At 35.9% G+C, this 24,604-nt stretch overlaps 1 protein-coding gene across 1 annotated transcript in view; it reads left to right on the top strand.

The window, feature by feature from the left end:
• The window catches only part of TRDMT1 (tRNA aspartic acid methyltransferase 1), a 57,107-nt gene extending 38,724 nt beyond the window's left edge, over positions 1-18,383 (top strand). Inside the window, exons 4-11 of the mRNA XM_011963890.1 lie at positions 2,475-2,546; positions 3,168-3,233; positions 4,306-4,375; positions 5,451-5,534; positions 6,892-7,235; positions 10,164-10,221; positions 11,262-11,391; positions 15,999-18,383. Coding sequence (XP_011819280.1) covers positions 2,475-2,546; positions 3,168-3,233; positions 4,306-4,375; positions 5,451-5,534; positions 6,892-7,235; positions 10,164-10,221; positions 11,262-11,391; positions 15,999-16,099 — 925 coding nt within the window. The 3' untranslated portion in view covers positions 16,100-18,383. The remainder of the gene's footprint in view (positions 1-2,474; positions 2,547-3,167; positions 3,234-4,305; positions 4,376-5,450; positions 5,535-6,891; positions 7,236-10,163; positions 10,222-11,261; positions 11,392-15,998) is intronic.
• Positions 18,384-24,604: the final 6,221 nt, after the last annotated feature.

The raw sequence follows: 24,604 nt of genomic DNA on the forward strand, positions 1-24,604 counted from the left end.
GTAGATATGCAATACTATAGGATACCTCTTTTATACTTACCTAAGACACAATGTTTATTTCCAGCCCAAATTACCTTAATTCATTTAAACTAATGAGCATTCAAGAATATCTTTCTAATACTGATTAAGCAAAGTGAATTTCTGCAATAAATATTCAAGTCCTAAATTGCTTAATTGTACAATTTAAAAGCTAGTTAAGCATGCACTTGTGAACTTTACATTTCTTAAAATTCATATGTACATTGAATAATTCTGACTTTTCATAACAACATTATAATCTCTTCATTAAAAAATTATATATATATGTGTGTATATATAAATATTTGGCTATATGTTTCAGAAAATTATATCTTCAACCAAATCTTGACTAATTCATCTTCATTTAGATATTTTTAATAAGACTCTTTTGAATTATTTTAAATGATAATAGCAGTAGTAATCCTCTAAGTGTCTTATGCAGAGGATGTCATTTAATTTAACAAGCCTATGGGGTAGCCATTGCTGTTATAATGATTTTACAGATGAGAAACTGGGACATAGAAAGGTTAGTTTTCTCAAGGATATACAATTAAAGAATGTCAGAGCCAAGATTTGTCAATCATTTTATATATTCCATGATTTTAAGTAGAATATCATATGTAATAAGCAGTCTAATTCAATGAATGAATATTCTAATGCTAAATTTCCATCTAGGTTTGGATTTATTTAAACAATTCTCTAGGAAATGAATTCCCCAAGGATTTATTGTTCACCTACAAACCAGGCATTATTTTTGATGCTGTAGTTTCTGTCCTTTGGGAGCTTATAGTCTAATGGGAATGGCTGACAAATAATTATCTTATAATGTTATCTTAAATTATATTATAAGTTATCTAATAAAAGAATGCTGAAAGTGTCACAGGAGTTCAGAGGAGAAAAGGATACCAAGAGAAGGGAATTCTTTCAGAGGTGATGTCTGAACTGTGTCTGGAAGTAGATTAGGAGTTTATCAGAGCAGGCAGAGGCCATTCCATCTCAGGGTGGCTCTAGTGGAGTACGAGAGTGTGAGAGTGTGGCCTGCGGAGTACAGTGAGCAGGTTATACACAGCAGAATGCAGCTCCAACTCTGTGAAGCCTCAGGTAATACTGCAGAGGGCCCCGTAGCTTTCCTACTCCCACCTCCACCTTGTCTTAGCACAGCTCCAGTTGCCGATGGCAGGAGTAACTGATTCTGTAGTCCTCATGTGAAAGTCTGACAGGAAAGGACAGAATAAGAAGAACTGAAGATTTCTGAGAAGTCTGTTCACATCCAGTCTAATCCCATAGCTGAACCTCAGGTCCACTGATGGTTTTGGTCCTGCCATCAGGTGTGAGGAAACTGACCGACGATGCCAAGTAACTTATTTAAGACTCTGAAGATAAATAGGATGCTTTTGAACCCTGGTCCTCTGTTCCTGCTGCTCAGGCTCAATTCAAGTCTTCATTTCTGCTTTATCTTTGGTCATGTTGTGAATCTTATTTGTAGGATCTACTTGCTAGCCCAAATACTGCCTGTTTACATGACTCGTTTTGACCCTAGTTACTCTCACCTCCTGCTTATAGAATCTAGCCTTCAGCTTAAGTCTCTCCTATTTACTTTGGACAAAATTGTGTTAGTTTTACCTACTGCTTTGATTGGCTTAGATTGGCCACCAGTGCTGTTAGCTTCAGGTTGCTACTCCATTCAGCAGCTCATTCGTCTGAACTCTCGTTATACCACCAAGGGGAGAGCAAAAAGTGTAGTCAGCCAGCACATGTGTGTGTGTTTTCTAAACAAAGTGATTTTAAGAGAACAGTTGGTTTTATTCTGCATTGACTTCTTGTTCTTTTTTGATTAAATATAAGTTATTTGTCGTATTGTTTTATAAAGATAAATTTTAAGTGTACTTTTTAGGTATGTAAGGATTTTTTTTCTTTTCAACCTCTGCCTTCCAGGTTCAAGCAATTCTTGTGCCTCAGCCTCCTGAGTAGGTGGGATTACAGGTGTGCCCCACCACGCCCGGCTAATTTTTGCATTTTTAGTAGAGATGGAGTTTTTGCCATGTTGGCCAGACTGGTCTGGAACTCCCGGGCTCAAGTGTTCTGCCCACCTCAGCCTTCCGAAGTGCTGGGATTACAGCTGTGAGCCACCACACTTGGCCTAATTTTTGTATTTTTAGTAGAGACGGTGTTTCACCATGTCAGCCAGGCTGGTCCCGAACTCCTGACCTCAAGTGATTCACCTGCCTCACCTCCCAAAGTGCTGGGATTACAGGTGTGATCCACTGTGCCTGGACCCCTTTTTTCTTTTTAAATGAATAAATGTATTTTTTTCTCTATAACAACAAAGATGACCCTATTTTTTGTGAGGACCAACTTATTTTTATTCTCTGTTTTGACTTAAAAAGTGATTTGAGATCTTTTTATCAGATTATTGATAAACTTTGTGTGTGTGTGTGTGTTTTTTACTCCTTTAGGATTGGCCGGCAGGGTGATATGACTGATTCAAGGACGAATAGCTTCTTATATATTCTCGATATTCTCCCAAGGTAAAAACTTTGGTTCCTGTACACGCTTACCCTTAATTTGAAACTCCAGGTCTGGAAGAATGTGATGTTTGTCATTTTATAGAGGATAGCCATTTCTACATGCTCCCTTGAGATACTGTGCATGTCATTTATCTTCTCCTACCATGGCTAATAGAATAACTGCAAATGTTTCACAATTCCACGCTTGCCACCACAGTGAGTGACAGGGAGTCACAGCCTAATAGCTAGATTCTACTGCCTCTGTTCATAGTGTTGTTGCAAATGGTGCTAATGTTAGTGAATGCTGTTACCCATGGCCTAAAAATAAGTGCAAACCCTTAAAGCCACCCTTCTGTATGAGTAGCAGCCCTTTCAGTTGTCACCACAGAGGCTCTGTGTGAAACCATGTTTGAGATCAACTCCAATGGAAATTAACATTTTAAATGTTAACTTTATCAAGTGTGCCATGTTTAAGGGAAAAATGAATAAAATATAAGTTGTCTCCAGCCTTATAAAATTCCATTTTAAAAATAGTTCAGAAAATTACTTACCTCATATTTCCCACAAGTAATGATTTTCTTTACTTTTTCTTCTTAGTAATGAGATATTTAGAATTCCATTTGTTTGTGTTGTTTTTTTTAGATTACAAAAATTACCAAAGTATATTCTTTTGGAAAATGTTAAAGGTTTTGAAGTATCTTCTACAAGGTAAAAAAAATGTATTTGTCTTGCATACATCTTAGACTTGGTATGTCTTATAGTAGGAACTGTTGTGAAATAAAAATCTTAAAAACCAGTGCATACATTCTGACAGTTTATATGTTAAATGTCTTATTCATCAGTGTTGATTTTGACTAGTAATATAAAGTATTACAAAGTTTTGTTCAACTGATTCTCTTCTCTTTTGATATTTTCGAATTTTTCTGGAGTAAGTGGTTAGTAAGAATGGCATTTCTCAATTTTAGCCATTTATATTGGTGCTTATTTCTGTGGAAGTAGAAATGTTTTCAGTAAGAATTGGTCCTGTTGGCAAGTATTTCTGCCTTACAGCTGGATGCAGGAAGAATCCCTGTTGGGGTTCTTTCAGATGGTGGCTCCGCTGGAGAGAAAGCATCCACCGAGTCCTTGCGTCAGCTGCTGTCTGTAACAGTGCTCCCATCTGACTGGCTACCTTGAAGAAGATAGAGCTCTAGTTCCCATGGCAGATTGATCATCACTAGATTAGCAATTCTAACTTTCATCAATTTGGATAATTTATCTGGCAGCTTTATTTATTTTTAATAAAGAATTATCTATATCTTTTGATTCAATATTATTTCTCAGGTGCTGAACTTAGTAGAAATGTAGGGTCATTATCTTTCTAAACAAGTGAAGTTACAGTTTTCACTTAAAATGAGGTTTTGTGGGCCGGGCGTGGTGGCTCACGCCTGTATTCCCAGCACTTTGGGAGGCCAAAGCTGGTGGATCATGAGGTCAGGAGTTCAAGACCAGCCTGGCCAAGATGGCGAAACCCTGTCTCTACTAAAAATACAAAAAGATTAGCCAAGTGTGGTGGTGGGCACCTGTAATCCCAGCTACTCAGGAGACTAAGGTAGAGAATTGCTTGAACCCGGCAGGTGGAGGATGCAGTGAGCCGAGATTGTGCCACTGTACTCCAGCCTGGGTGACAGAGCAAGACTCTGTCTCAAAAAAAAAAAAAAAGAGTTTTTGTGTACATTATTTAAGTAAGAACCACCTTTCCAAGTAACGAATGAAAGCTTTCTTTTCTTCTTCTTTTCAGAGACCTCTTGATACAAACAATAGAAAATTGTGGCTTTCAGTACCAAGAGTTTCTATTATCTCCAACCTCTGTAGGTACCACAGTTATAAATGCTTATATAAATTATAATTTAAAGGCTTTTCATCTCAAAGGAAATTTGATTCGATAAGCAGAATGGCTTTATTTTGGATAATATTATAGGTAAACTCTGAAAATAGTTTAGATTATTGGTCTTCCTTTCCAAAGAGTTGAGTGCATGCATATAAATTCATTCACACATATTTCATGAAAAAAATTATATAGCTTGAAAGAGAGACTATATTTTTCTTTTAGAGAGCAAAGGATAGCATATTTTAAAAATATGTCAAGTTTGGTATTTCCAAACTCGGTGTTAATAGTGTTAATAATTAATAATGTTAATGTTTCAAAATAATCCAAAATAGAAAACAAAACAAACATGTAGTAACTTTCTAATTACTGCTTTGGGGACATAACATTAAGTTGAAAACACTGCTTCCATTTCATGGATAAGAAATTTAAATAATTGATCATAATAAGACAAGTTATTTGACAGATTTGAATTTTGCAAGTGTTGCTGTCAGCTTTTTGTTATTGTTCTTGTTGGTTTCTTGTGATCTTTAGTCATATTATATTGTTCTTTGCCCAGAAATTAATAGAAAACCCATTATAAAAATTCAAGATACAAGCTGTGGAAATTGGCAACATATTTGATTTCTTTAAATTTATTTCATATTTATTGCCTTTTAGTTTGTAAAACATAGTGAATCATCCTTTTTAACAAAATGAGGTAATAAATAGCCAAGAATAGCTATATTTGAATTTTTAAATTATTACTATATTATCAATAATGAATGTAAAAATATCTATAGTACGTCTTAGCTGGGAAATATAAAACAGAAGTGACTTGTAGATATATTTGTCAGCTTCCATCTTTAACTCATTCAAATAAAAGTACAAAGTAGCAGCTTAATACTTTACAGTATACTACAGTGGAGTCTTCTACAAATCCATAGCAAATTTTGCTCTGGTAGAAGCTAAATGTAGACTCGTATGAGTTTTTTGTGGTTGTTGTTTAACTTGTTGCTAAAGTTAGTACCACTCTCTTTAATTTTCTAGAGTAACTAACTGCTTTGCTTTGCTTACAGCTTGGCATTCCAAATTCAAGGCTACGGTATTTTCTTATTGCAAAGCTTCAGTCCGAACCATTACCTTTTCAAGCCCCTGGTCAGGTATTATTATTGGAATTTTATTATGAGTATTATGACTTATTTATTGTAAATATATATTAGTCTGCTAATTTATTTTCAAGAACTACTTTGTGTAGGTGTCTCTGTGTCCTATGGAATCTAAAGTATAGACCATGCCCTGGTCCCTCTTCAAGGTCATTTTCCTCTTGCTACTTTTATTGGTTTAAACAAAACAAAAACAAAGCAAAACAAATTTTCTATTCCTCATTTGAAAACAAATGAGTTAAAAAACTTATCATTAGTATTGTTATCTTCCTCCTTCCCCCATAAGTTCCCTTTTGACTGTTGACCATTTTGCATTTATCATTTTATCTTTCCCATAGAAGCCATTGGTTACTTTTGATAAAATTTAATATTTTATCTTAAAAGTGGCTTACAAGTATTTTAACACATTGGTTGCATTTTCTTTAAAGCCAATGCTATTTAGCTTAATTGATTAAAATATAGTAATGATTAGTACAAGCTAGAATAAAATGCTCAATTGCTACAGATAGAATCTCTAATTATGTGAGCAGTTTTACATGCTTAGGTCAAAAAACGTGGATGGATAACTGAGTTTTGGTGTTTCAGTGAAACTCTCCTTAACTTTCATAGGTAAGGACACAAAAGTCATGTCTACTAATAAGGGATTGGTAGTGTCACCTCAATCCCCTTATCATGTAATGCTAATATTGCTCCCTTTCCGTAGTAGCCACTTCCAAATGTAGAGTTAACACGTCTTATACATTGTATTAAGTTAATATTAATTTTGTACGTTGACTTCAAAGACTTCATCATTAAAAATTCCTGGTATGGTTTTCCTTTTTACAAAATAGGACTTTATACATGGTTATATGTTTTGCAGAAGCAAGTTTTTCCCATGGGACTCATGAGTAGAAATAACCTTTCACAGTGAAAAGCGCTTTTCTTTTTTTAATTGCTAGTTTTCCTTTAGATCATAGCTATGTTTCGGTTTTTCCTTTTTAATGAAGGAGTATGGCAAAACTTGATCCAAAACACGTTTTCTGGAAATATTAGTGTTGCTTTCTAAACTTCTTTTCCAAATGGGATACAAGTATAATTTATCTATATTCAGTACACTTTCTATTACTTTATTGAATGTTTTTATTAATGAATACTGTAAACACTAATCCATGAAATAAATCATCTGTAGCCTGATGACAATGTAGCTGTATGATTAATAACGTGTGCAAATACAGGTAAACCACAATTTCTGTCTTTTAATGGCAACCCCATAAAGACTAATGAGGTTTTTTTCCTAATGTTGACTGGACATTATTAATTTCTTTTATTTTTAATGAAACTTTTGACAATTTGTTTATTTTTATGTAATGCCCAGGTACTGATGGAGTTCCCCAAAATTGAATCTGTACATCCACAAAAATATACAATGGATGTAGAAAATAAAATTCAAGAAAAGAACATTGAACCAAATATTAGCTTTGATAGCAGCACACAGTGTTCTGGAAAAGATGCCATTCTTTTTAAGCTTGAAACTGCAGAAGAAATTCACAGGAAAAATCAACAAGATAGTGATCTCTCTGTGAAAATGCTAAAAGATTTTCTTGAAGATGACACTGACATGAACCAGTATCTTTTACCACCAAAGTCATTGCTGCGATATGCTCTTCTATTGGACATTGTTCAGCCCACTTGTAGAAGGTCCGTGTGCTTTACCAAAGGGTAGGTTTTAAAGATCTATTCATCCTGTATTCAAAATAACCAGGTTTTTTAAAGCTGTTGTTTCTTTAAGTTCTTCTAAAAACAAGGAGCATTTTATAAAATGTTTTTGCTAGAATGATGTATTTTCCCTTAATTGCCTGCTTCATGTTCCAATAGAACACAAGTAAAAATTCCGTTTGGCAGAACATTATGTGCACCACCCACAAAAGTGCTCATAAAAGACAATGTCATTTGTTTGGTGACCTTCATAGGAGCTTAAATACCCATAGTGGAAACATGGTTTCTGTAGACTATTACTTGCTAATTCTTTTTTTTTTTTTTTTGAGTCGGAGTCTCACTGTGTTGCCCAGGCTGGAGTGCAGTGGCACCATCTCTGCTCACTGCAAGCTCCGCCTCCCGGGTTCACGCCATTCTCCTGCCTCAGCCTCCCGAGTAGCTGGGACTACAGCTACCACCTTGCCCGGCTAATTTTTTGTATTTTTAGTAGAGATGGGGTGCTAATTCTTTAGCACTTCCGTGGTACATCATATCTCAAAAGAATTGTGTTCACTCTTATCATCAATGTATAATAAGAAATTAAATTTTAATCTAAAGAAGTAATATTGAGTCATCTGGAGAATATTAGGGTAACTTTTAAATTTAAATTTGATTCAGGTTTTTACATAAGTGATATATGCCCATGGTTCCCAATTCAAAAGATAACTAAGATTTTAAGACTCTCTTCCATTTCTATCTCTTGACCATTCAATTCTTCTCCCCACATGCAACCAATGATATCAATTTACTGTATAATCTTCCAGAGGTATTGTATCTGAAAGTGTATTTAAATATCCATCTATGTTTTATCCCCCCTTTTAAGTAAATGGCAGGATAATATATATATATATATATATATATCCCTTTTTTTACTGCACAATATAAATAGAATATTATCGCATATCAGTACTTAAAGGACTTTGTGTTTTCATTGTATAGGTATATTATATAATTTACTTTACTGGTTACCTATTCATGAACATTTAGAGGTCTTCCTTTGGGTTATTTCTTGAACATTTAATACATTTCTCACTAATTTTTTTAAACCTAAAAAGGGGAAAATTAGAGCTTTTCAAGAAAAATTTTGGCTGGGCATGGTGGCTCATGCCTGTAATCCCAACACTTTGGGAGGCTGAGGCAGATAGATCACCTGAGGTCAGGAGTTTGAGACTAGCCTGGCCATCATGGTGAAACCCTGTCTCTACTAAAACTACAAAAATTAGCCAGGTGTGGTGGTGGGCGCTTGCAATCCCAGCGACTTGGAAGACTGAGGCAGGAGAATCGCTTGAATCTGGGGGGCGGTGGTTGCAGTGAGCTGAGATCACACCACTGCTCTACAGCCTGGATGACAGAGTGAGACTCTGTCTCAAACAAAAAGAAAAATTTTGCCAAGGATCTCTGTCTCTGCTTTCTGAATGCTACTCAACCTCATTTGATAGGTAGTTGTATGATTTGTCAATTCAGGCTTTCTGTTCTTACCTTCCAGCTGGCTATTAATATCTTGTATGATATCTTGTACCCCAATATAACCATACCAGACTCATTCTGACTTTATTATACTCTGTCCTTGTACTTCAGGGGAAAGAGTTTATTGCTTTCCATTACCTTGAAAGACTTCACTGGGCTATTGTCAATTACCAAGTTCAATAGGTTCTGTTTAGGACTCTCATAAAATAAGACTTAGCAATTTTGTAATAAACAACCTTGAAATTCTTTTCTAATTATTCAGATGACATAAAAGAAGCCTGATTGTAAAATTTATTTTGGTATAGATACTATGTGTATATACACACATTTATATGTGTAATATATATGAAAAAGACAGTTTGAAAAAAATTATTTTTTTCCTGGTTTGACTTTTTCCCTCTAATTCTTATTTTAAACTGTTTTCTTTGTAAAAAAGAAATAATGCTAAAATGTTGAACGGCCAGCTTGGCAATAATCTTAGAGAAAGACATACTGCTAATGACTTGCATTTCTGAAGTGTTTTATATTTTCTGTGCAATTTTTTTATATAATGGTCTGATTGTTGTGTGAAAGTGATCATAAAATCGTACTGTGTTAAATGACAAGCAGACATAGGCTCAGTGGCACTGTGTTTGCCATGGTGTTAGAGGGCAGGGTGGTGGGTTCCTGAGAGGAAATGATGGTTCAGACATGATAAAAATGGCAGCAGTTTCTTTTCACGTATACAGCATTTGGGCTAATGTGGCAGGGGAGCCACTATTGAATTATATTTGAATATAAAGTGCATCCTTTCCAGTGATGAACATTCAAGATGGGACAATTAATACAAAGAAATAACAACTTATAGTTCATAATTCAGTGGTGTCTATTCAACTCAAAAAACTGTGCCACGTTTCATTTCTGAGACATTTATTATTTATTATTATTATTATTTTTTTTGAGACAGAGTCTCACCCTATTTCCCAGGCTGGAGTGCAGCGGCGTGATCTCGGCTCAATGCAACCTCTGCCTTCCAGGTTTAAGAGATTCTCCTACCTCAGTCTCCTGAGTAGCTGGGATTACAGGCACGTACCACCATGCCTGGCTAATTTTTTTATATTTTTAGTAGAGACAGGATTTCACCATGTTGGCCAGGCTGACCTCAAACTCCTGACCTCAGGTGATCCACCCGCCTCGGCCTCCCAAAATGCTGGGATTATAGGCGTTAGCCATTGTGCCCGGCCCATTTCTGAGACATTTAAATGGAACTATCTATGTCTTTTACCTAGTAATTTTTTACCTACAAATGATATTTATGTGACATTATTCCAGATATTTCAGAAGGATGTAATTGTGTAGATTGATCAATTCATTCAATAAATATTTAAGAAATTTAGCATTAACACATACATCAGGTGCCGCATAATAGTTGTGTTGATTTTTCAGATATGGAAGCTACATAGAAGGGACAGGGTCTGTGTTACAGACTGCAGAGGATGTGCAGGTACTATGCATGTTTTAAAACTAAAACACTTTAAAACTTTTAACTAAAATTGTGTAATACTTTGAGAACATTAAAATAATTTTATGCATCCAACTGGCCATGAATATATATTTTATTCATTCATATGTATATTCATATATATGTTTTATTACTGTTGAATAAATCTTTTTCTTGTTGCTCTACATGAGTATATGCACAAGGAATGTTTTATGTTTTTCTTTTTCTTATTTTTACGTTCTGCTTTATCTTTTATTCCATAAATAGTAAGTTGAAATTCAGCCTACAATAGTTAATGTTCTCTAAAATGTTGTACAAACATCTTAATATTGGAGCCCTCCTTTGCAGCACAAAATATAAAACTTCCTTTTAAGGAAAAAAAAAATCTTAGCAATGTGCTTTATGAATACTTTAGTTGTTAACTCTTCATGGTGTCATGGTTGAATACAAGTCTAATATATAGCAAGTTTTATATTTTTTTAATAATTTTAAAGTGAGATCACATTATCTTTTATACTGATTCAAACTTTTAACTAATAAAATTTACCCATGATAAAAATTCTGTTATAGGCAAATGAATGTCTGGATTGAAGAAATTATATTTGCTTAATGTATTTAATTATTTTAGGGAAGTATCTTGATGAAACTGAGTATAAAAATAAAAGTTTTAATGATTCTCCTGTTTTATTGTAAAATTAACTTGGTTGTTTTGTCAAGCTTCTTTTGCATTTTTCACTATATTTCTTTTATATTGTCATTTATTGTTTATACTCTTATGATTTTATTTTAAGGGCTCAAAAATGACAGATACCCTGAAAAATATCCTGATCTGTTGAATGTTAACCTTTTTTTCTTTTCAAAGTTTACATTGCCCTTATCGAGCCAGTATGTAGTCTATTGCACAGAGCCAATTTGCCCTGTGCACTTTGCCGCTGTGTGTTAGAGCAGACTGTATGTCCGTCGAGTTTAAACTGTCTCACAGCAGGAGATCTAAAATCCAGTTGCACATTACTTTTTTAGTTATCTTGGGTATTTTCTTACAGATTGAGAATATCTACAAATCCCTTACCAAGTTGTCACAAGAAGAACAGATAACAAAGCTGTTAATGCTTAAACTGCGATATTTCACTCCTAAAGAAATAGCAAATCTCCTTGGATTTCCTCCAGAGTTCGGTATGTGGGATACATGCAGAATTCAGCTTTCATGTATTAAAACTCTCAAAAATCTTTAGGGACTTGTGTGTCTAGGACTTGCCTCAACAAATGGGCTCAAGAAACCTCTTTCCTTTCCTGATCATGCCATTTATGGCATCTTTCTGCCCTCTTTCCCCTTATAACTGCCTCATTCGGTTCTCTCCTGATTCATTCTCCCTCTCACTAGCTCCACTAGTGGGCCACAGAGGTTGGCATGGCTAGAAGGGTCACATTGGCAACTCCTCACCTCTTTCCACAGATGGCTGTGCATAGCATCCCCTTTCCAGCTTATTTTCTTTTTCAGAGGTCCTCTCCTAATCACCCCACAGTAGAGCTTGTGAAAGAATGCTTTCGACCACCTCTTTAAAAAAATTAAAAGGCAGTTGAGGGATTATTTTGGAAGGGTGGGGGATGTGTTGGTATTTATTCTCCTCAGATACACCTGTGTCAGCTGTGTGGCTCTATCCTTCCCTACAAGGGGTAGGTGGAGAAAGAGGAGGTGGAGAGGCTGTCTAGGAAGGAGCTTTCATAATGGAACAAAAGGGGTCTCAGAAGATGAAATTGACACAGGAGATGAATTGACACAGAATTGAAAGATTGGGGATCTACAGCAAGGAATCTCAAGAACAAATGGGAAGGTTTAGTTGTAGAGTGAGAAAGTCAAAGACCTAACTTCATTGACAGTCCCGGAAGTCCAGGGATTGGTGCTCTGAAGAGATTGTACACACTGCTTTGGCCTTCTCAGTGATGCCCCAGCCCGTCTCCCTCATCCCACTACCAGGGCCAGTGCTCTCAGCTCTAAGGAGGCTGTGGGTTTCTCAGGCCTGGGGTGGGCATGCTCCCAGTACCTGGCTGATGGACTGAGAGAAAGATTGACCTCCCTAGCATGCGTCCCTGGCTAGAGAAGGAGGAAGTGTGCTTTTGAGGACTCTGATTGAGAGTTTGAATGCGGAAAAGTCAAACTTTGTTAAGTTCAATACTTTTATAATATTAATATGGCTCTATTCCTCAAATAAATAACAGGTTTAATAGATCATGTTTCAAATTCTAAATAAGGGATTTAAGCTGAGGTTTTGGAACACAACCGTTTTGTACATAGGGAACAAACTGCCAGTGTAATTTGACTACCCTCTTGGTAATTGGTTCTCTGAGCGTAGTCGCAGCAACCAGGTTTATTTTGTACTCCCTGCCTCTTTCTTGGTGATCTCATTTTTGTCCCAGATATCCTGGGGAGTGTTGTTTAAGAGAAACACGAACTTTCCTTGTTGTAGTTTATGTCACAAAATGAGTGAGAGCATTACAAAACAAATAAAGACCTGAGAATTAGACTCAAGAATTCTCATTCCTAGTCTGCTTTCCCAGCTACTATTTTTTTTTTCCTTTTTTCAGATGAGCAATCAGACATACTGTTGAAGAGAGAAAAGAGATTAACTATCTAATTAAAACGAATTCCTCAGCTTTATTCCAGTGCTTTTTTGTTTTCAAAGGGCAGTAGTCACTTTGGTAATACTGAACCTTGCTAAGGAGCGCAGAGCCCGGAGTCAGACTGAGTGATTTCATATCCCAGCCCCACCTTAACCGTTCCTTTCTTTAGTTTACTTGTCTGTAAGATGAGGATAATCATAACTCCTACTTCATAGGGTTATTGTGATGGTTAAATGAGTTAATGTATGTAAATTTCTTATATAATATCTGAGACATAATGTAAAATTTGTTTTAGCTTTCATTTTTAGAATGAGCCATTTATTTACTTTTATAATACTTGTTTCATAAATATTTTTCTCATTGTTTTTAAATTTTAAGTGGGCAAAATAGAATTTTTCAAAACTCTCTGAATATATATGTGTAGCACTTAGAAAAACAGCCTCTGAAATTACTGAACCTCCTTTTAAAATACGTGATATGTTTGTGGAGTTGAGCTTACCCTGATGTCACCACTGAGCAGCACCATGACACAACTGTCCCTATGTGTGTTTCTAACATTATTGACTCTGGATCCAAAAATGGGCATTGTTTGAGCTGTTTGTCTACTGGCAATGATGGATCTGCAATGAACGCTCTGTCCTGGTTCTGTGACACCTGGTGGTGTGTATTCTGCAGTAGTAGGCTTCTGAAGAAAAACACTAATCTGCCCTTATGGGTGAAAGCTGATATCTTGACCTTGTTCATTCTATATTTCTTTGTTTTTGAGGATTATTATTGTTATTTTTAATGTATCTAAGTTTTTAAAAAGTCATCTTTTAACTTAAAAAATTATGTCATGTTTTCCACAAGTTGTTAGGTTGGTGCAAAAGTAATTTGCCGTTACTTTCAGTGGCAAAAAGTGCAATTACTTTTGTACCAACCTAACAGTTTAGATTTAAAGAAATATGCACAGATGTGCACACACACACGCACACACACGTAGATATAATTTGTACAAATCTTACTTGTTTGTTTTCAAACCTTTCTTTCCTTCTGCTGTAATTGTAATATTGCAAAAGGTCATCTCTGGGATAGTCTAAAAGCCTGTTTGTAGGTACATTTATACCTTTGGCTACTTTGAAGTAAGTAAGTTTAGGTAAGTAATGTGGTTACCTAAGATATTATCTTTAGAATGGAAACTTTATGATCATGTTTAATTGCAACAGTAATTGCTGTTATTTTATTGCAGTTAATAAAATATCAAGCGTCGATGAAGCAATTTTATTGTAACTAATTCTACCTTCCTTACCTTCCTGCCCTCACAAGTATATGAAATTTTGCTATTCTTTTTTTTTTTTTTTTTTTTTTTTTTTTTTTTTTTGAGACGGAGTCTCGCTCTGCCGCCCAGGCTGTTAGAGAGTGGCGTGATCTTGGCTCACTGCCAGCTCCGCCTCCCGGGTTCACGCCATTCTCCTGCCTCAGCCTCCCGAGTAGCTGGGACTACAGGTGCCCACCACCTCGCCCGGCTAATTTTTTGTATTTTTAGCAGAGACGGGGTTTCACCATGTTAGCCAGGATGGTCTCGATCTCTTGACCTCGTGATCTGCCCGCCTCCGCCTCCCAAAGTGCTGGGATTACAGGCGTGAGCCACCGCGCCTGGCCGAAATTTTGCTATTCTTAATACTCCTAATTATTTTTTAAATTTTCTTATCTAAGTTATTTTTCCTTTATTTCTTTGCTTTGCCAGAATATGCTGAATGTGAAATCCTGACATTATAACTAACATTATAGTGTACACTCTTGTACATGGACAGTCTTTTATGCTGATATTTGCAAAGCCTTCTTCCAGTGTATGAGGGATCCATGGGCCTTTTTGTTTTAAGAAAGGAATGTAGCAAATGGAAGTCCAACATGAGAAAGGCAGTTTGTGGAAGCAGAGTGTAAAAACAACTGTGGGGGACTCGTATCCAGAATATGTAAAGGACTCTTACAATTCAGCAATTAAAAAAAGAGAAATCCAATTTTAAAATGGGCAAGGATTTGAGTCAATATTTCTCCAAAAAGAATAGATAAATGGCCAATAAGCACATTAAAAATATGTTAGTTAGTTATTAGGGAAATGTAAATAAAATCACAATATGATATTACTTCATACTCATTAGGATGGCTAAAATAGAAAAGACAAACAATAAAGTATTGATGAAGATGTGGTGATATTGGAACCCTCATGCACTGCTGGATGTGAATATAAAATGGTGCAGCTGCTTTGAAGAACAGTCTAATGGTTCCTCAGACATTAAACGTAGAGTTACTGTGTGACCCAGCAGTTTCACCCCTATGTATATATCCAAGAGAATTGAAAATATATGTCTATACAAAAACATACGTGAATGTTCATAACAGCATTATTCTCAACAGCCAAAAAAGTAGAAACAATCCAAATGTCCTTGAATGAATGAATGAAAAAATAAAATGTGGTAAATCTATACGGTAGAATATTATTCACCCACAACAAGGAATGAGGTATTAGTACATGCTATGACATGAATGAACCTTTAAAACATGTTTAGTGAAAGAAACCAGACACAAAAGACAACATATTTTAAGACTCAATTTATATGAAACAGAAAGTAGATTAATGGTTGGGGGCAGGGAGGCAATAGGGAGTGACTGCTAATAGGTACTAAATTTTTTTTTGAAGTAATTTTTTTTGAAGTAATGAAAATATTCTGGAATTGGACAATGGAGATGTTTGAAAAACTCAGTGACTATACTAACAACCTCTTAATTGTACACTTTAAGTGGATGATTTTTATGCTTTGCAAGTTATATCCATAAAATGATTATTAAATCAAAGAAAGAACTGTGAAATAATGGCAACCATAGCTTTTTAAAAAAGTACACTAATACGTGGATTTCTCTGAGTTCTGTGGATATTTTATGTGTACGTGTGTGTGTGCTGTGCATAACATAATGTGATATGTTACTATCTCACTGTGTAGGCAATATAATGTTATAGAATATTTTTGGCTCCAAATTCTCTTTTGTTAATAAAACTTCATGGAGACCTTAGTGATTTATTTATGAAATGACCGCTGTGCCCTTACTAAAGGATACATCCTTTCATCTCTGGAAATTGTGATTACAAATGATTTCTTTAAATTGTTCTTTGTCTTTTCTAGGATTTCCTGAGAAGATAACAGTGAAACAGCGTTATCGCCTACTTGGAAATAGTCTCAACGTGCATGTAGTAGCTAAACTAATTAAAATCCTATATGAATAATTTCAAAATAACTGTGAAAGGTGATCATATGATATTCCTTCATTTTCAGAGAGTAATTCTGAAATTCTATTTTGGACTAATTCTGGTGAAATTTAGCTAAATTGTTTTAATCTGTCTTTAATAAGAACTTTGGATTTTATAAAAAAATCCACTTGTTTCCTCAAATTTATATTACTGTATTTGATAAAATACAAACTATTGGTATGCTTTATGGAGAGTATATTTGCATATGAAACTGGTAAATATATATGTGGAATATTCTTTTTAAAATGATTTCATAAACAAATCAAGGAGCACTAGAATTTTAGTGTCTACATGAGTATCTTGTGAAGTGTCATAACAGGCATATTTTTATGTTAATTAAAGAAGTTTTTTATTTCTAATTTTAAAATAATGATTCTAATTCTAGTCCATTGAATGTTTTACTTAATTTCCAATCCTGTAAACACTTCTTTATTTCATCTAAACAAATGCATATGATATGTAAACCAAATCATCATTATTCAATTTGTACAGCAGTCTGAAGATTATGTCAGGAAAAATAATCCTAAATGTTTGATTACCTCTCCATCAAGCGGTACAGAAACTGTTGGTGCACATTATCTACGTTTTCCTCAGTCTCTATCTGAAGGACAAAACTCATTTTTCCTTCTTCATTTTGTATGTACTTTCCTTTAGTTTGCTATTATCAAATCTTGTTTTTGTCTTCTCAGCTTCTGAGTTGAATTTGCCTTTGCACGCTGAGGAATGTAGCATGGCATTAAGATTTCAGGGAGGAAGCTGCCCTCTGATCCCATGCCATATGACACTACTGCCCTTCCCCCAATTGTTCTTTATTGTGGCAACATACACTCTGAATTAACTTTTATGACTTTTAACTTTCTCTGTCTCTCTTCCTCAGTAGACCTCTTGAATTAGGGTTTCTAATCAAACTAAGTCTTGCATCGTAAATTCTGTGGTTTGTGATAAAAGCAAGTGACAAAGAGAAGAGAGATGAAAAGAAACAAGTCCAGAAATCATATTACAAGATTTTAATTCAAATTTTTCTTCTTAAAAATCAACTATTTTGAAGTGGATAAATTGGAAGTTTGTGCATTGCTTGTGGGAATGTAAAATTGTTCAGCTGCTGTTGGAAAATAGTATGGAGGTTTGTCACAAAATTCAACATAGAATTACCCTATGATTCAGCGATTCCACCTCTGGCTATAGACCCAAAAGAATTGAAAGCAGGGATTTGAACAGATATTTGTACACCAGTGTTTATAACACCATTATTCACAGTAGCCAAGCAGCCCAAGTGTCATCCCATTCACCCATGAATGGATGCACAAAATGTGTTCCATGCATGCAGTGGAATAGTACCAGCCTTCAACAGGAAGGAAATTCTGACATATGCGGTGACACAGATGAACCTTGAGTACCTTATGCGAAGTGAAATAAGCCACTCTGTGGGAAGGGAGAATGGGTAGTTAGTGCTTACTGGGTACAAAGTTTCTGTTTGGGGTGATGAGAAAGTTCTGGAGGTGGGTGAGGAGGATGATTGCACAACAATGTGAATACTTAATGCCACTGCAACTGTATATTTAAAAATAGTTAAAATGATAAATTTTATATTACGTATATTTTACTGCAATTGAAAAAATCATACTCTATTACCAATTTTTCAGAACTCATAGATGAATATGAATATAGGGAAGCTATAAGCCAGCCCATATACAGAAACTATCACTATCTACATTTTTCATATGTGTTCAAAGACAGAGCCTATTACAAGTCTCATAAATTTCAGTAAACAATCAAATTATTTTGGCACACTTTCATGTAGGTTCTCTTCACCGCTTAAAGATTCTAAATAAAATGGTTTGGAGTTTTACTGTAACTCTATGAATAATTATGCTATAATTATAGCATCCTACATTCGGTTGAGCAACATTATGCAAAATAAGTGTCAAGTTACTGTTCACCAACTATAAACACTTGAAAGGCCTATAGAGACATTTGCTTACAAACTGGAAGACAGAAGGTAGCTTTGTGGAATTTTTAAATTATGGAAATGTATTCACAGAAGACGGTGATTCTTGCCCTTAATTCATAATTGAAAATATACAGTAACAAGCATGAAACTCACATCTTAATGAAGAAGTATCTACCAGTGTCATTCAATTAGCTGATGTATATGTATGCATAATTAATTTGGAAAATGTTATTTTATGGAATATCTGCTATATACTTTTGGTAATAATGCTGTATATAAAATTTGCACTGGAAATTCTTTTTCCTGATATTTGGACTTGTACGTTTATTCAGATATTGGAAAACATAGCTCCTCATTTTCAAGAGAATAATGTGTAATTCAATCTTCACCATACCTAACAGTAAACTGATTTTTCGTTCTCCTTTTCCCATCATCCCTGCTCTTTTAAATGGCTTGCCAGATGATTCTAAGGTATTTATTACCCTGCTTCATATTTTTAGTATGTCTTCAGGATCCAAAACTAATTTTAAAAGATGATCAAATCAATTAATGTAAACAAAATGAGTCATAATCGGAAAATGATTTTGAAGAGGTGGGTAGCCATTGTAGGAGGGGTCAGAGCCTGACAATCCTCAGTGGCAGGCAAGAAAGAGGAATGACAGCATCATCTTCATAGAGGACCCTGGACATGGTGTTCTGGCTATTAAATCAGACCTGCACCACGGGCACTGCCCTGTGCCTGGAAAGGTGATAAAATACCTCCAACCTTCAGCCAACTTTTCTTCCTAAAAAAGTAGAGCCTTCTACAGAGGCAAAGATGGTAGTTGAAATTGTGAACAGTGAGGGTCCGCCTAGCACTTTTTTAGAAATTTGAGGGTAAACTGTTGCTTGAAATGATCCAACTTTTCAAAGAGGTAAAGTTATTTAGTAGAGAGACGTTTAAGTTGCCCTGAAAAGCTGTATTGCTACCATGTGGGATGTAAAGCTGGATGGAGTTAGAGGTGAGTGCAGGCAATTCAACGCATTGGTAGGGGTGGAATTCCTCAGCAGAAATCACCATCTGGGTTTTGCTCCCATCTCAACCTAGTTCAGGTCTAGAGTGATTAAGTTGGAGACTTCTGAGGAGGGAGAAATGAACTAAAGATAAATAAAACTGATTTAATTTTAGCTATAGCAGAACAGAACAAAGAAGCAACCACATTTCATCTAACATCAAGCACCTACTAAAGGATGCATTCTGCAGGCCAACTGTATCCGCATCCAAACCAAAGTCACTCTGGTTGCTCTTTTGATTTGATAACTTAAGAGTTTAGAAACAAGAGGTTTCTAAATGAGCCAAGATAACACAATAAGGACCAAATTTTAATCCCACATAGACAAAGAGATTAAAGTGGGTTTTCCTGAATTGCTTATGTTATGAACAGAAAGTTACCTTGTCATAATTTGGCCTTCGGCTTGGAATTCTAACTGTTTTAGGCCACCAGTTATGACACTGACTTACTAATAGCTTTGGACTTTGGAATTGAGTGAGGGTCATATAGCCTCAGCAGTTTTCCTGTAGCCTGTGATTGCACTGAGATTATATAATTTTTAAAGACATGGCCTTTGGACCTCTGTCTACTAGTTAATCTCTCCCATCTACCATTCCAATGTGCTATATACAACTATCATATCGGCTTCTTAGCAAGCACTTTTCTGGTCCTCCATCACACCCACCGAGATGTCTAGTTATGCCTTTCATTTGAGAGTTTCCCCCTTTTTTTTTTTTTTTTTGAAATGGAGTCTCGCTCTGTTGCCACCATGCCCAGCCTCCCTTTGCATGTTTTTTAAAAAGGCATTAAGCATCTTGCACATGTTCTTTGGTTTCAGTTTGCATGAGTCAACCTGTCTGCATCATTTTCCCTTTCACTATTTCTTGTCTTTGCTGGTAAAATTTTAAAGCTTCAGTTTAAAAAAAAAAAAAAAAAGTCTTTTTTGTTGTTTCTATCTTCCGTTTCTCTCTTTAGGCTGTCTAGGAACATTTTAAGGTACTCATGCTCTTCAAAATCTTACACAATCAAGATCCAATCTCCATCACCATTCGTGTCTTAGCTTGTGAATTTCTTTCTTTTTAAATAAAGTTGTTCAACAAATATGAGCATGTGCAACGAGCTGTTTTGGCTTTGTATTCCCCAAGTTCTCATATAAATTGGCTTTATATTTACCATAGATTCTGAGTCTTGCTTTCTGCCACATCCAGCACTTACTGAAGTCTCCCTCAAGTACATCACACTTGACTCCTAAAGCTTCCAAAATCTCATTTTTCCTGTAAATATGAGACTGGAAATTTTCCCAAAAACTAGAAGATAGGAATTGAGTTCTCCCATAGAAGAACTCTCTTCTGAATAACCCTAGGGTTTTTTCACTTCTTTGCTTGGACCTAGCATTGCTTCAGTGTTTACTTCAAATATTTGCTCTGTATTTTGTTTGCATTTTGATTTCTATATTTATCAGGACAGATTGAAATATAAGAGTGTACACAGAGAACATGTTTGTTTAGCTAAATTAGCACTATAATCAGAAGAGATCACCTAGAGGGGCAGAGGACGAGAGTGAAAGAAAGAGAAAGAGAAGAGCAGAGGCTTGGAACTGACTTATCTGAAGATTCAATCCTCAGGTCTCTTTCTACCCTTCACTTTTCAAGACACTTTTCTCAGAGATTCTCACCCTTTCCTACAACTTCAGCCATTTTGCCAGTGACACCCAGATGACTCTAAATCTGCTATTTACCTAAACCCTATTCTAGAATCTTCATGCTGGGACATTTTTAACTTAGATATCTCGCTATTCAAGTTGTATCAAATTTGCATCAAATTTAGCATGTTTGCAGCCTCAGCACTCTCCATTCTATAGTCAGTTCCACTCGTGACTTTAATATTTATGGTACAGTTAGTCTCCACATCTTCCAAGTTCAAGCCTCATAACCAAAGATCATCTTCACCTTCCTTCTCACTCTGCATTCCATTGGTAAGCTTCTGTTAAAACAGCCTTCCTAAGGCAGGCCTTCTCTGAACCACCATCTATTTTTAGGAAATCTTATAAAAAGTCACTGAGTTTTAAAAACACCCACACATATATTTGCAATCATATTTGTGAGGTTGGTTAAACATGTCAACATTTAACAGATTTGAGCCTTCTAAATTTAATCTAGCATGAATGTGATTTTTACTAAAATATTTGCTATTTTACTCACTTAGCTGGTTCCTTACACAAGTCCAGTTAAATTTCACATATGGAAAAATGATTGAAAACACCTAATGGAATGCGATACTCCCTGTGTAGTAGAAATGAGTTGAGTTTCATATTTGAGAGCTGATCCTATGAATGAATAGACAATAAACTGAATAGTTGTTACGATTTGAGTTTTAAAAATGGAAAATGTTTCATGTTTTACAGAATATAAACGTCCACAAGGGCAGAGATTGTTAATACATTTTTCCCCAGTGACTTAAAACAGTACTGGCATGTAGTAAGCACTCAATAAATATTTGTTGAATGACTGAATATAGGAACCATACTGAAATCGATATTGAAGCTACATAGAAAGCATCACACTGCGGAGTTCAAACAGTGTCTTTAAGTTGTTCTCTTGAAAACTATTTAATTTATCTGCTGCTGCCACTTCTTCCATGCCCAGAGGAACAGCCAAAGTTACTCAAGTCCGGAAGACAAGATTTAAAAATAATTCTGGGGTAGGCTTTTGGCTTTTGGAAAGTAGTGCAAATAAAATTTTTTAAAATACTGTATTCTGACTTCTGCTCTTGACAAGAGAGTGTAGATTTATTTCTCCTTGCTTCTCTCTGAAAAGTACAATTATAAACTCTGGGTAAGTATAATTATAAAATAATGGAAGAGGAATCAGAAGGAGAATTCTGAAAGGCGGGAACAGGAAGACACACTGGCGAGGGACCCCAAGACTAGAGGAACAACATGATTCCAAGACATCTGACCCCTCACCCAACAGAGGAAGGTTACCCAGGCTTGGGGTTTCCTGACCTACAACCTAACAACAGAAGACAGCCCAGAGAGGCTTGTTCCTGCAGAAGAGGGAACTGAAGTCTAGTCGGTAATACAGATGAGTCTGGCTCTACCAGTACGGGGGATATATCAGGAACCCCACTGACAAACATCCAGACCTGAGACTTGTCTATTGTGCTGAGAGATGAGCACCCAGGCGCCTCTGGCCAAAAGCATCTAACCCAGGAAGATTTTTTTGTTACCCTGAGCTGGAGACTCCCTTCTCCCAGAGGTACCATGGGACCCAGCTTGGGGGAAAATCCTTCTTTCCCTAAAGTAACATCATGACCATTCGGGAGCCCCAGCAGCACCAGATAAACCAAGCAGACCAATATAACACTGCAAAGGCTTTAAAAACTAAATTACCACTGGAGTCATAGCCCACAAAAACTAAGCCAGAGCTTGCGTGCTAAACATAAATGGAGTGACTGCCTACTAAAAATAAAATACTAAAATAATAGACAAAATGTTCAGGATACAAGGTAAAAAAAGCCTGTCATACCAAGAACCAGAAAAATCACAACTTGAATAAGAAATGACGGTCAACAGATGACAATACTGAGACAAATCAGATGTTGGAATTACTTGACAAGGATTTTAAGCAGCTCTCATAAAAATGCTTCAACGGATAATTACAAATTGTCTTGCAACAAAAAATAGAAAAGCTCAGCAAAGAAATAGAAGTTAACAAAAGAACCATTATGATAGGTGCACTATATGCCAATTTTTAAAAATAGAAATAAATGACAGTTATGTAACTGAAAAATACAATACTGAAATAGAAAACATTCTGTGGTAACAGATAATTTGATTAGCTCCTGGACATTTTGTCTGTTACATTAACTTTATTTTCAGAAATTTAGTTATGATGTGTCTTGGCATGAATTTCTTTCAAAGTGGCAGATATTTCAAGGTGAATGTAATGTCCTGTTTGGTATTCATTCAGCTTCTTGAATCTGTACATTTATATCTTTTGCTAAATTTGAGATCAGTAGTAGAGAGGAAATGACAGAAGATAGCAATCAGTGAACCTGAGGACAGATCAGTAGAATTTACCTAATCTGAATGACAGGGCAAAGATAGGCTGACAAAAAAAAAAAAAAAATTAACAGAGCCTTGGGGACCTGTGGGACAATAATAAAAGAACCAACATTTATATGTTTGGGGTGCCAGAAGTAGAGGGGAATAAAATGGAGCTGAAAGAGCATTCAAATAAATAACGGCTGGAAACATTCCAAATTTGGCAAAACCCTAAAAGCAGCTGGAAGCTGGGCGTAGTGGCTCACACCTGTAATCCCAGCACTTTGGGAGGCCAAGGTGGGCAGATCACAAGGTCAGGAGACAGAGACCATCCTGGCCAACGTGGTGAAACCTCGTCTCTACTAAACACAAAAAAACTAGCCGGGCATGGTGGTGCATGCCTGTAGTCCCAGCTACTCGGGAGCCTGAGGCAGGGGAATGGCTTGAACCTGGGAGGTGGACACTGCAGTGAGCCGAGATCACGCGACTGCACTCAAGCCTGGTGACAGAGTGAGACTCTGTCTCAAAAATAAAAATAAAAGCAGCTGGAGAAAAATGACACGTTGCTATGGGGCAGGGGACACAATTTGGATGACAGTAGATGTCTCATCAGAAACCATGAGAACCAAAAGGAGGTGGCATTGTCAACTATGAATTCTATATCTAGCCAAACTATCCTTCAAGAGATCTCTCTTATATCTATATATGTATAGATACACATATTCCTCTATGCAGCTCTTTACAATTATTAGGGAGAGCAGGTAGTTACATGGAATTAGGCTTATGTGATATGTGAAATAATCAAAGATGAGAGGAAGAGACCTAACGTATAACTAATGATTATAACTGTGAAATTACTCATCTAAAAATAGATTGGAATAAAATAATGATAACAGTTATGTTAGGGTAATAGCATTTTAATTTTTCTTGTTTATATTTTTCAATTGAATGTTATCTTTTGTTGTTGTTTTTGTTTTCATCAATGTGGCATAATGTTAGTTTTATAATTTAAAATGTTCTTTCTTTCAAAACACTCAATTTCAAGTCTTTACTGTCGAGTCTGGTCATTGTAAGCTTGTAAGTTGCTACTTCATTTGCATCTTGATGCTATGTAATATAATCTCCTTCCCTGCTGACTTTTTTCCTCCAGGGAAGAGACTACATCTTGCCCATTTGTGTATCCCCAGTACCTTGCTGAGACGCTGACAGATAGTGGGTACCTAATAAATAATTGTCCAATTAACTGATTTAGATATCAGTATGCTGAGTATGATAATAGAATTGTAGGTTCTTTCATGGCTTGGGGGATTGTTTGAATAATTCTGTCAGCTAAAAAGACAAGAAGCGCTGAGCACAGTGCCTCACACCTGTAATCCCAGCACTTTGGGAGGTCGAGGTGAACGGACCATGAGGTCAGGAGTTCGATACCAGCCTGGCCAACATGATGAAACCCT

Source organism: Colobus angolensis, unplaced genomic scaffold, assembly GCF_000951035.1.
Source record: "Colobus angolensis palliatus isolate OR3802 unplaced genomic scaffold, Cang.pa_1.0 Scaffold63, whole genome shotgun sequence".
Classification (NCBI taxonomy): Eukaryota; Metazoa; Chordata; class Mammalia; order Primates; family Cercopithecidae; genus Colobus; species Colobus angolensis.